General features: G+C 38.1%; 1 protein-coding gene across 2 annotated transcripts in view; it reads right to left on the reverse strand.

Moving 5' to 3' along the window:
- The window catches only part of cv-2 (crossveinless 2), a 35,907-nt gene extending 22,508 nt beyond the window's left edge, over positions 1 to 13,399 (reverse strand). For both annotated transcript variants that reach the window (XM_043414172.1, XM_043414171.1), the window contains exons 1-2: positions 12,104 to 13,399; positions 1,673 to 1,851 (exon numbers count right to left, since the gene is read on the reverse strand). In XM_043414172.1, coding sequence (XP_043270107.1) covers positions 1,673 to 1,778 — 106 coding nt within the window. In that variant the 5' untranslated portion in view covers positions 1,779 to 1,851; positions 12,104 to 13,399. The remainder of the gene's footprint in view (positions 1 to 1,672; positions 1,852 to 12,103) is intronic.
- Positions 13,400 to 13,751: the final 352 nt, after the last annotated feature.

Here is a 13,751-nt window from a genome sequence, read left to right on the forward strand (position 1 = left end):
GTCACACCCAAATCAGTGGAAATATTTCATACATTTGAATTATCGTTTCAATTCGTCGTTAAAGATGCAGAAAAATGGAAATCCAATCCCGAATACCAAAACTGTGTTGAGGGTTTCAAAAGTTTGAAAGTAGTGAATGACACTGCTGAACGGGCCTTAGCTATAAAATTTAACAGTCGTTTAACGTATAATGAACAACAACGTGAATATCTGCTGCTGATGGTTAAAAAACATCAAAAAAAAATATCTGACGAATATGTCAAAGAAAACATTTGTCGACTCGAAGTAAATATACATTCCAAGATGGAAATCGAAACAATAAATTAGGCCTCATAATATGTTATTCACCTTGAGCTTCAAATTACTTATGATTTTCATTTCGTGTTCTGAATGGAAAATTAGACTAGAAGATATACTGTCGAATCTTGAGAAGTGAATTTCTCGCAAAAAAAAATCGTCGTAGATTGAATTTCCTCCATATTCGTTATATGAGCTTTTTTCATACAAAATTTGGTTTGATCATTAATTACTCGAAAACGGTTGGTTTTAACCGTCTCAGACTGAGACCTATTTCGCGTTGATGGAAAATGATTCCCTTCATAATTTTATCTCGAAATACTTTCTAGTTTCCGAATCCATTGTGACATTTTAGTTTTTTTTTGTTAGGAAATATGAATTTTTGAATGTTCGCTGCGCGCAGCAGCATCAGGGCCTTGGGGAGCAAAATCAGGAAAATTTACGAATTAATCTAGCACCTAATACCTTAAATACATCATATTAGCTTCCCTTTGAAAGGAAATAACGTTTGGAGTACAAAAAAAATGTGTACTCACTTTTCTTTTGCGATAACTAAAGCACGTTTTCACACAACGCCAACTCAACATGAAACGCCGGCTTCATATTAATATTTCGATGGGTTAAAGCAGTTTATCTCTTGGTTTAGGAGTATCTATGGTACAATCTAGACTTGCTTGATGGAAATAAGCAGTTAGAACCCCAACCTTACTGACCGATGCAGTTTTATTGGGCCTGGAAGCGCGTGTTGCGTATATAGAAGCAACATACGGACCGAGAGGGTTAAAGAGTTTGATCAAGAAACTTTTTTTGAAGAGCAATCAATTTTTTTCAACCTAGTGTGTAGAAGGCATAGCGTTAACTCGAACCACTTTTTTTACGGTAGCAATATTTTTGCTTTTACTAATTATTATCAGGCTAGTTTGCTTTACAAGATCAATTAAATCAGATCCGTTTCCAGCAATGAATCTATGGAAGTTTCATGAGTTTCTATTTGTCTGGATTTCTATATCCACGATTCCAGAGATTAATAAAACAAAAATTTTTCTAGGCTTTACTATTTTTAGAAAGGACATTGTTTACTGATCTATCGTTTAAAACCCTTCTTTATTGTTTTTTCCATGAGATAACATCGGATCATTTATTGCTAAGTACCATATAACAATATATTGTTTCTCTTAATAAAGCAATGCTTCTTTTTCTGTTCACCGCCAACATAATGATGACGTATTATAAAAAACAGTTTTGATGCTCCAATCAATGTTCGTAATAATTTACGATTCGACTTAATGAAGATGAAATTTCTCGCCGTGTGGGATCTCCTTTACGGCTCGACCATAACTCTGTAGTCGCATTTGAAAAACTTGGAGAAACTTACCAATAATACTCTCGGAAACGGCACTGCATCTTCGCGGATCGCTGACGATTATGACGAAAACGAGGGTGAGTGCCGATAGCCTCGAGGGCACCGACCTGGTCTTCATAGTTCTCGTGGTCGTCTCGTTGATCAACGAGGCTTCTCGTCACTCTCGTGATGACTGCACGATGATTGATCTCCTGTTAACATACGCGAGCATTTCTTTCAGAATAGCTACTTATGCCTCGGTGTTTTTCACAAAAAAAAATTGAATGATCGTCGATATTTATATCCAAAAGCATTTTTCAAGGCAAAACTCCACTCGTAGAATGTAGTGACTAAGAAAATGTAGTCAAATCATTTTTTTTTATAAAGTTCACGTCGACTCTCATGAATTTCTTTCTTGTCCGAAGTTATTCGGATTCCGTGAAATGATACAATCTTTACGTTCAGCTTTGTATATTATTTATTCCATTCGAAATAACAGTTCGAGGTTCGTATGTACCAAAATGAACGTTACATGAGAGGATTGTGCGATATATTGAACATATCCGAATAACTGAAGCTCACAGAAATGTGCTCGGATCCCACTCGTAATTCCCAAATAATTTGTCAAATAAAAAAGTGAACGTACGTCGATTATGATTGGGGAAAAATCAACGGAATAATTTGTTCCAATTTGTACCGTTCGCAGTATTTCTGGCACAAATTGTATTATTAAATAATCACTGTGGATTGTGAAGAAACCAATGGTTTTTACAGCACGGATGAGGACAAGGAAAAAAAGCAAAAAGAGCGCGTTTTACATCGTTTGTATACATAATTCCATGTATCTTTAGGTCCATATTTATTGGTATAATACTCGGTTACCTATATGTATATACGTTTAAATTCTGAATTCGCATTACGATCGGGTGAGTCGCTTTGCTGATATTCCGGTGTACACCGAGAGGTGTATACGACAGAGAGTACCTGTATCCTCTGTATCCTGCGATACAGACACGTCGACGTGTGTGTTTCGCAGGTGTTTTCACCGCGATACGCGCACGCTTCTCGTCAATGCTCTCTACGACTCGTGTACGTGTATGTACTCTTACATCGAGCTCTCGAGAGAGTTGATTCCGTACAACAAGTAGATAGGCGTTATCCCATGCATTTCTGTACAAAGGGTGTCTGCAAAGTCGCAACTTATTTTAAAACGCATGAATAACGATAGTCGCGTGGTGTTTGCACTGACATTTGACTGTGATTTTCAGATCATCGGATTGCGGTTGATTATAAGCATCAAAATATCTTGGAAGATTTATTACTATTTTGAGAGATGGAAAATTAGAGGGTGCAGTTCTTTTGTTGATTGAAAAAATGGCGGCGAATAACGCGAGGCTTTTGGATTCATAATTTATGCTCGATACAAGTTCCAAGCTTTTTGGAGATGAAGCACACGATTTTATATATCATTCAATCACTTTGATCGACGTTCGTCTAACGAGGAGTTCTCTTTACCAAGTCCCACAATTCATCAACGTTATCAGTGTCGAAAGCAACCTCCAGGACACTCTGTATAAGGGATTTTAATTACTGGACAATAGGAGATCTGTTTCAACATTTCACTTATAAAAAGGCGGAGATACGAAGCTTCGAAACCGTAAATCGAGACCTTTTATTTTCAGCCGTTGGTTATCCCCGTTCACAGGGTGTCTCAAGAGAAATAGTGATGGATAAAATGGAATCCCCTAATTACATGCTCTCTACTCTTTCGATGCATTTTTGGGAAATTGATTAAATAACAAACGAACAGACAAATGTTCTAGTAACACGAATTTATATCAATTCAAGTAGACTGAAAAATGATAAAATGAAGCAAGAATTTTGAACGAGTTACTATGGAAAGTTGAATTATTTAAGAAAAATCTATAAGAATTTTTTTTTTCTCATTTATCCACGGTGAAGAGAATAATCGAAATTGCCTGTCAAGTTTCACCAGTTGTTTTCCAAGGACACCCTATGGATCATTTTACACGGGAGCATGTGCACGTGCAACGGACAGGACTCACTCCCCGCTCGGGGCGTTTGCGCAAACTGCGTCGAGCACCACGTTTTTACGCGATCGCACGCGAGACACTGGAAAACCGACGTTATATATAATACAACGTGTGTACACACATACGTGAGTCTCGTAAAAGTAAACTTGTATCTTATCGATAAGGATACGTGTGTTTGAGAGCTTCGAGAGAGCGACGATAGATTGGACACCGATCTGGGTCCGAGTACACAGTATCAGCAACAATTTGTAAGGGAAATCCAAAAAGTTCATAATAAATGGAAATCGTTAGCGACAGGACTGTTTGCAAAACAACATATTTCTCATTCGGATGAATAAATGCATTACAGAAATTTTTAACGACTGAATATAAGAAAGTTACTGAACCGAGTTGAAAAATATGGCTGTAAATGGTACTTGCGTTTCTAACTCTCCAAATTTTCGGCCATGCTCCTTTACGGTGTCAAAGTTCAGTTGATTAATTAAATGATAAAATAAGATTAACACCCAAATTGATCAACTAGAGTAAAATTTTATAGGACAGCACCGCCGCATCCCGCATCGACTGATACTTGTTTCGAAACTCTAACGATTTAGCCTGCGAGGATTTTGAAGGATTATCACGAGTATGTACCGAGCGAAGAACAAGAGGCGATGAGAATTTCTTGGAGGATGCTGTGTGAGAGAATCGAGCATGCTCGAGCATATCCCCGGAGCGGTATAGAGCCAATTATATCGGATATATGTGCTCGGGAGATAGTCTTAACGCGAAAGGTGTGCCACGAAGCGACGACGAGAAAGAGCGAGAGAGCGAGAGAGCCTGCAAGAGTGTATAAGCGAAGAAAAGAGCACATGTATTCTCAGATCTCGTGTCACACAGTTTCTTTACCTCCCTATAAATATAAATATATTTATATAAATGTACGACTGTGTGGAACTCGAGAACTCGGCACGCACCTGTCAGACCCGGAGCCTGCGATAACGCCTGCGTTATCCGAACTCTCCGCGCGATCTCTTCTACTGCATTTCTCGATTATACCCATTATATATTCTGCATCCGCAGGATACAGTTGCATACGTAAAGTATATACGAGCTGGGTCACTTGTTACTCCTTGAACTTACAGTATTCGTATAGTTCCCAAGATATCTCTACGCGGAATATCTTTTTTGTTAACGAAGAGATGAAATAATGTTGATTCCAATTATATGTATACGATGGAGTACTATACTTAAACGTTTCGTTTTCAATAAAACAAGTATAAGAGAACAATTCAATATCGGTCCATTAGGATAAAGATAGTAGTTGAAATTTGAAAAAATATCGACCGCGGCCGGGGCTGCATTTCCAGAAAATAATTAAGGTTCTGTTTCTTCCTCTGTTTTTCTCCTCTTCGTTTCTGTCAATCGTGTGATGACCGCTAACGTCGCTGAACCACAAAAGGGGCTGAAGGCCGCGGGCACAGAGAGCTCGTCGCGATTGCTCTTCTCTCATCTCTTTGGCTTCTCGGCTTGTCTCGTGCGCAATTTAACTTGACGATGCATCGGTGCACCAGCTGTGCTTACGTGTAACTATTCCGTGTTATATCACGACCGTGTCGGATGGCCATGAGAATACGAACCAGCGGACTATATAATACATCTAGATGTCTGCACATGGCTATCCATAGTTCATGCAGATATACAGACATATTGACAAATAAATAAATAAATAAACATATATGTATATGTTGAGCGATGGGTGGATGGTGGACGTATGAGTAGACGAAACGTTTACTATGTTCACGGCGTACGCGGACGACCACGTGTTATATCGTCGTCTATATATGCTCTATTAATAAACGAGAAGAGTTACAACGAAGCTGTATGGTGAAGCATAACCAACAGAATAGAACTATCAACACCGGGAGATGGATTCGCGAGTCAACGTTAACGAAATATATAGCACTATGAACTTTCGCTACAACGTGATACGTACAGATTATATGAGACACTTGAACAAAAATGACAGCGAACAAGATCTGAACCCCCTTTGAAATGAGGCTGAAGACATTCGAGAACTCGATAACCCGATTCGCGTCGCTATTTCAAATTCATTTTCCAAGGCAGCTCATGAAAACGGGAGGATTAGATAATCTTTCATGTTTTTGACAACGTCTATTGACTGGTGAAGATGATAGCCGTGCACCATTGTAACCAGCATTGAACGTGTTTTCAATAACACTCGTAGATGATCGTCAAATGACGCATCCTCGAGTGCCTAGGATGCGTATATCTGAATTCGAACATTCGATAGAGAAAGAACCAAATTTTTTACCAATTTTGATCTGATCGATGATCGAGTCGAACCTATCAACGCTATGTCCGCCTCGTTAAAAAATCATGAGAACACGTTATATCTGGAACAATAATTTGCCTCTATAACGTAAAAAGCACTCGCTCTGCGTTTGCTCCTTCCGCCGTTTTAGTCGACGATCTTTCGAATCGGTGTCGATGCCCTCTGACGTCCGTTTCAACTCTACGTTTTCTCATTTTTCTTCATTGCTTGCTTAAGCAGACGAATCCACTTTTATTAGTAACTTATCGGAGCAAAAAATGAACAAAGGATTTCCATTGGACAAATCAGTGGGTGCGCCATGTCGGATGCAGAAGACTACTTTCGCGACGCTCAGAATATATGTTGTTGAATATAATCCGCTATGGAATATAAAACGTGGGGTACATTGCTCTATTCAGTTTTACACGTTCGACCTATACTAGGAAAAAGGCCTACATCAGAATATAGGCTTCTCTCGCAGAATGAGAATCCCGAGTGAGAGTAAAACATTAATATTCTTCGAAAACCAACGATAAATTGCACTATCAACGTCCCATCTAAACCTTCACCCGCGCACTTAATGCCATATAAATATATATCTATACGCGTGTTCTTGTACACTTCTCTCCACGTCCTATCTTCAACCCTATACCTGCCTTATACATGTATATATATTAACTCGACTCTGTATCGAGTTTTATTGGGGTCCAGGTAATAGTAAGTCCATTAGGCTTTATGGTGTCCATTAAACTGTCGTTACCGCCGTACTGCCAGTATTGTGAGTGTATAATATAAACGCATATATATATATATATTTATATAGAACCATAGAAAATGTCTATATCTTCAAGATGACGGTAAAGGGAAGTTTCTCATCTTAATGGAAAAATAGTGAGAAGGAAAGGACGAACTTTGCGTTAGATAAATTTATCAATAATAGAATGTCCGTTGCCAGCAAACGTAAAGTACTTAACACCCCTCATCTGAGACCCGATGGGATGACGTGTTTGCCATTTTATTTTGCAGGGGACGATATTTAATACGCGACTCGACGTTCTGATAGTTTTTGCTCGTGCCCGCTGACGAACGAACACAAAAGACGAAGGAAGAACTCGAAGGCCCGAAACACTATAAAACTGTCACTCGGGCGTTTTACTATAATTTATGTCGTATTATTTATAACATATTTATCATGTATGTTGGGCGAGTCTTTGCGTAATCCGGTTCATTATTACAGAATACATTTTCCTTTGTGAGACCATAAAAACTAATCGGTCTTTTCTGTCAAGCCATTTTCAACGTCACATGATCCCTCTCGAGAAAAGAGACCGCAAGAAAATGTTTTAATCATTTTGTTGCTCCAGCTCGTTGGGCATACCGAGGAAAAAAACTTCCAAGAATCCTGGGTAGAGGTATAATTTATTTGTTTGCTCAGTGGTGATTGATTTAACGAGATTTTTTTTCTTTGAAAAATAAAAAATGTTCAAACACGAGTTGTTTAGAAAAAATATCAATCTTTATTATCGGTACAGATCACTTCACATAGTGAAGTAGTACGATTGCATAAGAAGAAGAAGAAAAAGAAGTCTAACTCTGTGAAGATATTGACAATGACAGATTTTATTTCAACCGAAGCACCCTTGCTTTTTCTTTCGCTTGGACGAGATGAATGCATCCGCGTTGCTTATGAAAGCTTTCTTCAAAATTTCCTTGAATTTCGACGACTGAAAGATTCGGTATTGCGACTTTAACCCTTGTAAAAATGAAAATTCATAAATGCTGTGTTACCCGAATGTCATGACCTCCATGACACCCGCTTCGAGATCTTTGAAGATCATCTCTCGTTCCACGGGTCGGTGTATAATTCACAAAAGAGACGTTGAGAGCTCGCGAAACGTTATTTCAAGATCTACTGACATTGACGAAGAGACGCGTGGAAGTGTCAGTGATGGAAATTAAAATAAGAATTCGTTTTTACTCTCTCGGAGAATTTCAGGCTGTGTATTGTACATACATGCACGAGACCGTATTGTAAAGATTTTATTACGTTTTGCACGTGTCTCGAGAGTCCTCGCTGATATATATCTTTTGATCCTTGTGCTGGAATCTCGTTGACTTAACAGGGTCAAGACACGAAGTATACCAGCCTTTATCGTTGCTGTAATAAAACAATTTTTATGCACGGAACATAAAAAAAAAGTGCGCGTTCGATGAAATTACACTTTGGTCGGATCATCCAAACCGTTTTGGCGAACATTACAAATTCTTGGATTATGAAGTTACATTCAACTTGTGATCCATAATTGACGTAAACGGTACACTCAGTTTAGGTCTTCCGGGACATTCGATAAACGACGGAAGCAGTTAAGTAATTCCGTAATTCTATTGTTCACCAACGTTTGATCATTGTTCAGCTTATAATCATTGCCGCACACTACTGGCGATGATAATAACAGTTTAACACTGTATAAACGTCACGTCGAACATTAATTAAACATCGATCGAGGGCTCACAGCCTCGGGCAATTTTTCAACTATCCAGCGTCCTAACTAACGTCAGATTTGCATAATTGGCAAGTAGTCTTTGAAAAATCATTTGAATCTTTCGCGTTCTTGTGGTGTATGTACGGTCGTGCTTAATGGTATATATCTCGTAAGATCGTGAGACGACCCGCAACGGAAGATCCCGAGGCTAATGGCGAACGATCGAGTAATGTTAAGCTCAAGAGGCGCATCTCTCTCACTAAGTGCTGAATCATCGTAGCGCCACAAAATCAAAGACTCAAGATACTACTTCAATAGCCGAGAGAACACGGACTCTTACTCAGCTCTAGAAATTCATTTTGTTGGATTCATCTTACGTTCTTTTCGACAATATTTGTTTAACAGCATCTTGACTTTATGAACTCGTTTTGATGTTGTATACATGGGAATGAAAACTTTATTTTTTATTGAGCTTGAAGCACAGTCCTGGAGCGGAGCTCGGACAAATGAAAGAATGCAAATTTTTTTAAAACAACCTAATCACAATAGCTTGAGTCGCATGAAATGCCGCCAATTATCATTGCAATTAAAGGACTGGTAAAAGTTTTGGATTCAATGAATAAAATATAAGCAAAACCGGAATCTATATTTGATTTCCACTATCACACATATCCAAATTTGTAAAATCTTTCGAAAATTTGATAGCAGTTCCACGGAGCGTTCCGCATTGCTTTTCCGATATAAAAATAATAATCGAAAAGTAAAATAGCGCGTCAGTGAGATTATTATTTTTGTATCCATTTAAATTTGGAATTATTCGTAACTGTTATCTCTTTAAATTGAAGGCTTACTTTGTGTGTGGGTGCAAAAATGTAATTAAATGTTTCTACTTTGAAGAAAAATCTATGATATAAACGGCCGGGCATTTCTTTGAATATGTACTATGAATCGGATTATTCCGCTCGATTGATTCTCGATAAGATATCATTTAAAACACATCTATTGTTCTAAAAGCAGTGAAACTATGGAACAGTTAAGTAAATAGAAATATGAGAGTCGTGCAAATCTATTAACCTTTCAGCATGTTTAAATTAAAGATTGTACAATTTCGTATGTATGGAAACACTTTGGTACAAACTACAATAATGCGATCGATGAATACGATTTGGTGAGCGTGTCTTTGATATAACCAGAGTTTTCAATTCTCGGCTATTTGACACCTACACATAGAGAAAGTTGATACAACTGACGAATACTCGTTGATTCAGAATATCACATGGTACATATATTTTCTATCTAAACATTTCAATCAGCTATTCAAGGAAAACAGCTACAGTTTTTCATAAGCATTCTCAAATGCCGTTTACAATAGTAAACGAAAAACTATTATGATTTCTCATATACTGGAATTCGTATGAATTAATGACTACAAAAAGATTTTATATTAATTTCTAATGTCTAGTTTATTTTTCACATAGCTGCATGATTTCTGTGTCTAATGACGGAGTGAAAAACAATAATTCATTGTCACAGAGGGAAATTAAGTTACTTTGAAAAAGCAATTAAAAACAGCTGGGTCAGTTCATTATGAAAAATATCTCCACTATCCTGCGATTCGCTATAACTGATATTTTGCAATTATGAGGCCATATTATCTAACGAAGAACAGTTTGCATTGAGGGTGTGGTGGATAATGAAATTCCAGACGAAATTAAAAGAACTGAGCGTTGAAAATGCGACAGGAAAAAAAAATGTGACAACTGATAGTTTATCCGCATTCTTGGCATCCGAGTAAAAAGTGATCGGTGACGTCGAACATTCACGCACATAGGAAACATCGAGAGAGAGAGAGAGAGAGAGAGAGAGAGAGAGAGAGATGATAAAGTTTTGAGTAAAAAAAATAGATTGAATAATTTGCTAGATATGCAAATAAAAATTCGTTCACTAAAATAGTAAAAAAGAAGGAGAAAGAGACAGGAACTGTGAAAGTTGAAGGAAAATCAGTAATTTATATCACTGCTGAAAAAACAAGATGGTTGTAAGCGACATTCCTATCTAAACGAATAGAGGAACGAGAGCCCTTTGAATATCTATCATATTTTACTGACTGACTGAGTCGACCTCCCTCAATTCACAAGACGAATAAGAGTCGCGGCAGGAACGTTGCTGAATGAACTCTATGATGATCGAGAGGAACGATAAATCGAGCGGGAAGAATTTAATTAGGGAAGCTGGAGATTCACGAGAGCCACGACATCTGTACAGCTTTGCATAATCTTATATGTCGATATATAACAGTTGGCATATTAACGACTAAGACTGTCTTTAATATCTCCATCTCGCTTTGTCTCCTGACTCCATTCTTTCCCCATATTTTTTTCCCTCATATTCATGTATACAGGATTATATATACGTGCATGAAATGTATAGATTAAACTTTCTCTATAACGTTTTCCAATCTTGTCGTATCGACATTCAATGACTTTCGTCTCTTGAGTTCCCTCTCGTTATTTCGTATCTCTTGAATTCTACTTTCACGATTAGATACCTCTCGTCTTTTTTTCTTCATTCATTTGAAATTCTTCTGCCCTTTCTATTGAAACATTAACATAACTGTACGGTGATCAGCAAGGCCAGGCGTTATTCAACTCGATCGAAAACTATGGGCCCCATAAAATGAGACGTACGTGTTTGCATTTGTAGTAATGGGGATAAAATAACCGTATAAAAATGACGAATATTGAATATTTAATACGAAAAATATGCCGCGGAGCGAGAAACAGGAAAAGAATTTGAAATATAATTTTGAGCCTGAATAATTAAATGGAATAATGAATGATGTGATGAGACGAGCCGGACGTGTGTGGTCATCGAACACATGGAACGTGGCACTTTTTTTCACTTATTTTCGTTGGACTCCATTTCCTCGAATGGGCTCGATCGTATAGCTTTTATTGCTACTATTTTTTATAAATTCTATGTTTTATCGTTCCTACGGCTTATAATATTGGAGGACAACGAGTATATCAAACATACATTGATCATCATTGGTCATCCAAAATTTTTTACAGAAAATCTTTCTCTACTAATTACAAAAAGCATGCGTTGATGAAGATCCATCAATTTTTTTAATTTATTCAAAATGATAACGCGAGGAATTCCACTTTTGGACAAAAATCAAAATCTACTAAATGGACTTTGTCTCTATCGTCGTGCACTGGACTCCAATCGTACGATCGACGGAAGCTTTTCGTTGAAAAATTAGAATACGTACTGAGCATACCGACCAGCTTTGCTTCAGTATTCAATTAATTGAATTAAGGAATGAACCATTGAAAATTGTCATGAAAATAATTGACCCAAATCGCGAATCCCATGCGTATGCGTGCACATTATTCAAATAATAAGTTTATCATTTTATCGTGCTAAAAAATTGCTTCAATAAAACAGAGGTCCTTAAAAAAACTATTTTTCGTTATAAATTTTCATTCACTAATCAGATCCTCGGGTGAGATGAAAAAATTTCAGATCAAAGTCGAAATAGAAAGCATCGTACATCGAGCGCATAGTCCTTAAGAATAAAATGGCGATCGAAAACAACTAAGAGACTCACCAATGAAGATTATAATAGTATAATCGTTTGCGTCTTCTTCGTAAACTGCAGCCGTTTTCTTATCCTCGTATTTCGTATGTCGTTTCAATTACCTTGCGTGCTTAACTTCGTGTTTGTACACACGAAGCATTACGGGACGTGTGCAGGGTTGTATTTATGCTCGTACGATTATTGAATAAATAGGAGACACAACGATTAAAATGCACAGACACAAATGCACAAACAACCACACGGCAATTTGATATCGTAGATATATATTATTTATATAAATATTATAACATTTATTGAATCAGTTGCGTATTAAAGTCTCACAAATCGAAGCAATAACGTCTGCGGAGGAATAAACGGTTACTGCCCCTGATCGACGAGACCACGTAAAAGAGGCAAAACGACGATGCACCGAGAATTGTTGTGCATGAAAACACTTTCGATAACACTCGACGTCGCGAATTTATCCACCAACCGTCTCTGATTTTAGATCGAAAACTCGTTTCGCACACAATACTGATACTAAAATCGAGAGATGAGAATATAAAAGACGATTAAATTCTAGCAGGTAATGGGAGAAATAAAAAGTCGTGATGGCGGTGCGTTTAATACGAAGTTTTTTAAAAAAATAATGTTTACTCGTCTGGACAAATAGCGATATTTATCGTCTCAGAATAATAAGTTGCGTTTCTATCCCAAAGACAATATTGCTCCGTTGGGAAAACGGTCGTCACTCGTAATATTAGAGATTGGTCACTTGAACCGCGCAACGATAAGCGTATTCATTCAATTTCCCAATGAGTTTTATTCGATTTGATATAAAGAACGATGGCACACCTGCTGCGTCTTCGGTATATTATTCACGTATATTACATATCCGGAGTTCTGGTCACCGTAACGAGGCACGCACTCGGCGATGATACTCGGCGCGTATCGGACCACGAGGTCAAGGAAAACGGTCAAGTCTCTAGAGATTTTCTCTCACGGTCTCCCGGTATCGCGAATCACTTTGTACCCCTCGATTCCTCAAGTTATTGTCACAGCATGAAGTAAATCATTTCTTCTTATTATTGGCTTTCGCATGAAGTGGTTGTTTTATTGATCGATGAGCTTCACATGTTTGGCTGAGAGAAAGTAAGTCGATAGAATAATGAAAAATGACAAAAATATGTTTGGAGTGTAGCGTGGACGAATGTCATAGCGTTTTATCCGTTCATCGGCTGCGCGGCGTCCGCCACTTGTCCCGCCAGTGCACGTATTAACCGCAGGTTTACCCGCGTCAGCTGCTCGCCGCGGCTGCACTGAGTTCCGTTGTGACTACTACAAACTGGGCATGCGAAGAGTTGGGAAAGGATGAGGAGGTGGCGTATAGTGCGGACGAGGTGGAGGAAAAAGAAGGAGGAGTGCGCGGAGGATGAGGAAGAGGTGGAGGGACGAGAGTCAAGGGGGGACCTTTGAGCGTTTACATGAACACGCCTATATAGATATACTCTGTGTGTATACTTAAGCGTGACAGAACGTTAGACAGAGAGAAAATTAGAGAGAGGGAGAGAGAAAATGAAGAAAATGAGAAAAATAAAATGATAGAGAGAAGGAAAGAAAACAAGGGAGAAACGAAGAGGTCAAAAGAAGTGACCAGCTTGAGCAGAGAGGGAGAAGA

The sequence above is a fragment of the Venturia canescens genome, chromosome 3 (assembly GCF_019457755.1).
Source record: "Venturia canescens isolate UGA chromosome 3, ASM1945775v1, whole genome shotgun sequence".
Classification (NCBI taxonomy): Eukaryota; Metazoa; Arthropoda; class Insecta; order Hymenoptera; family Ichneumonidae; genus Venturia; species Venturia canescens.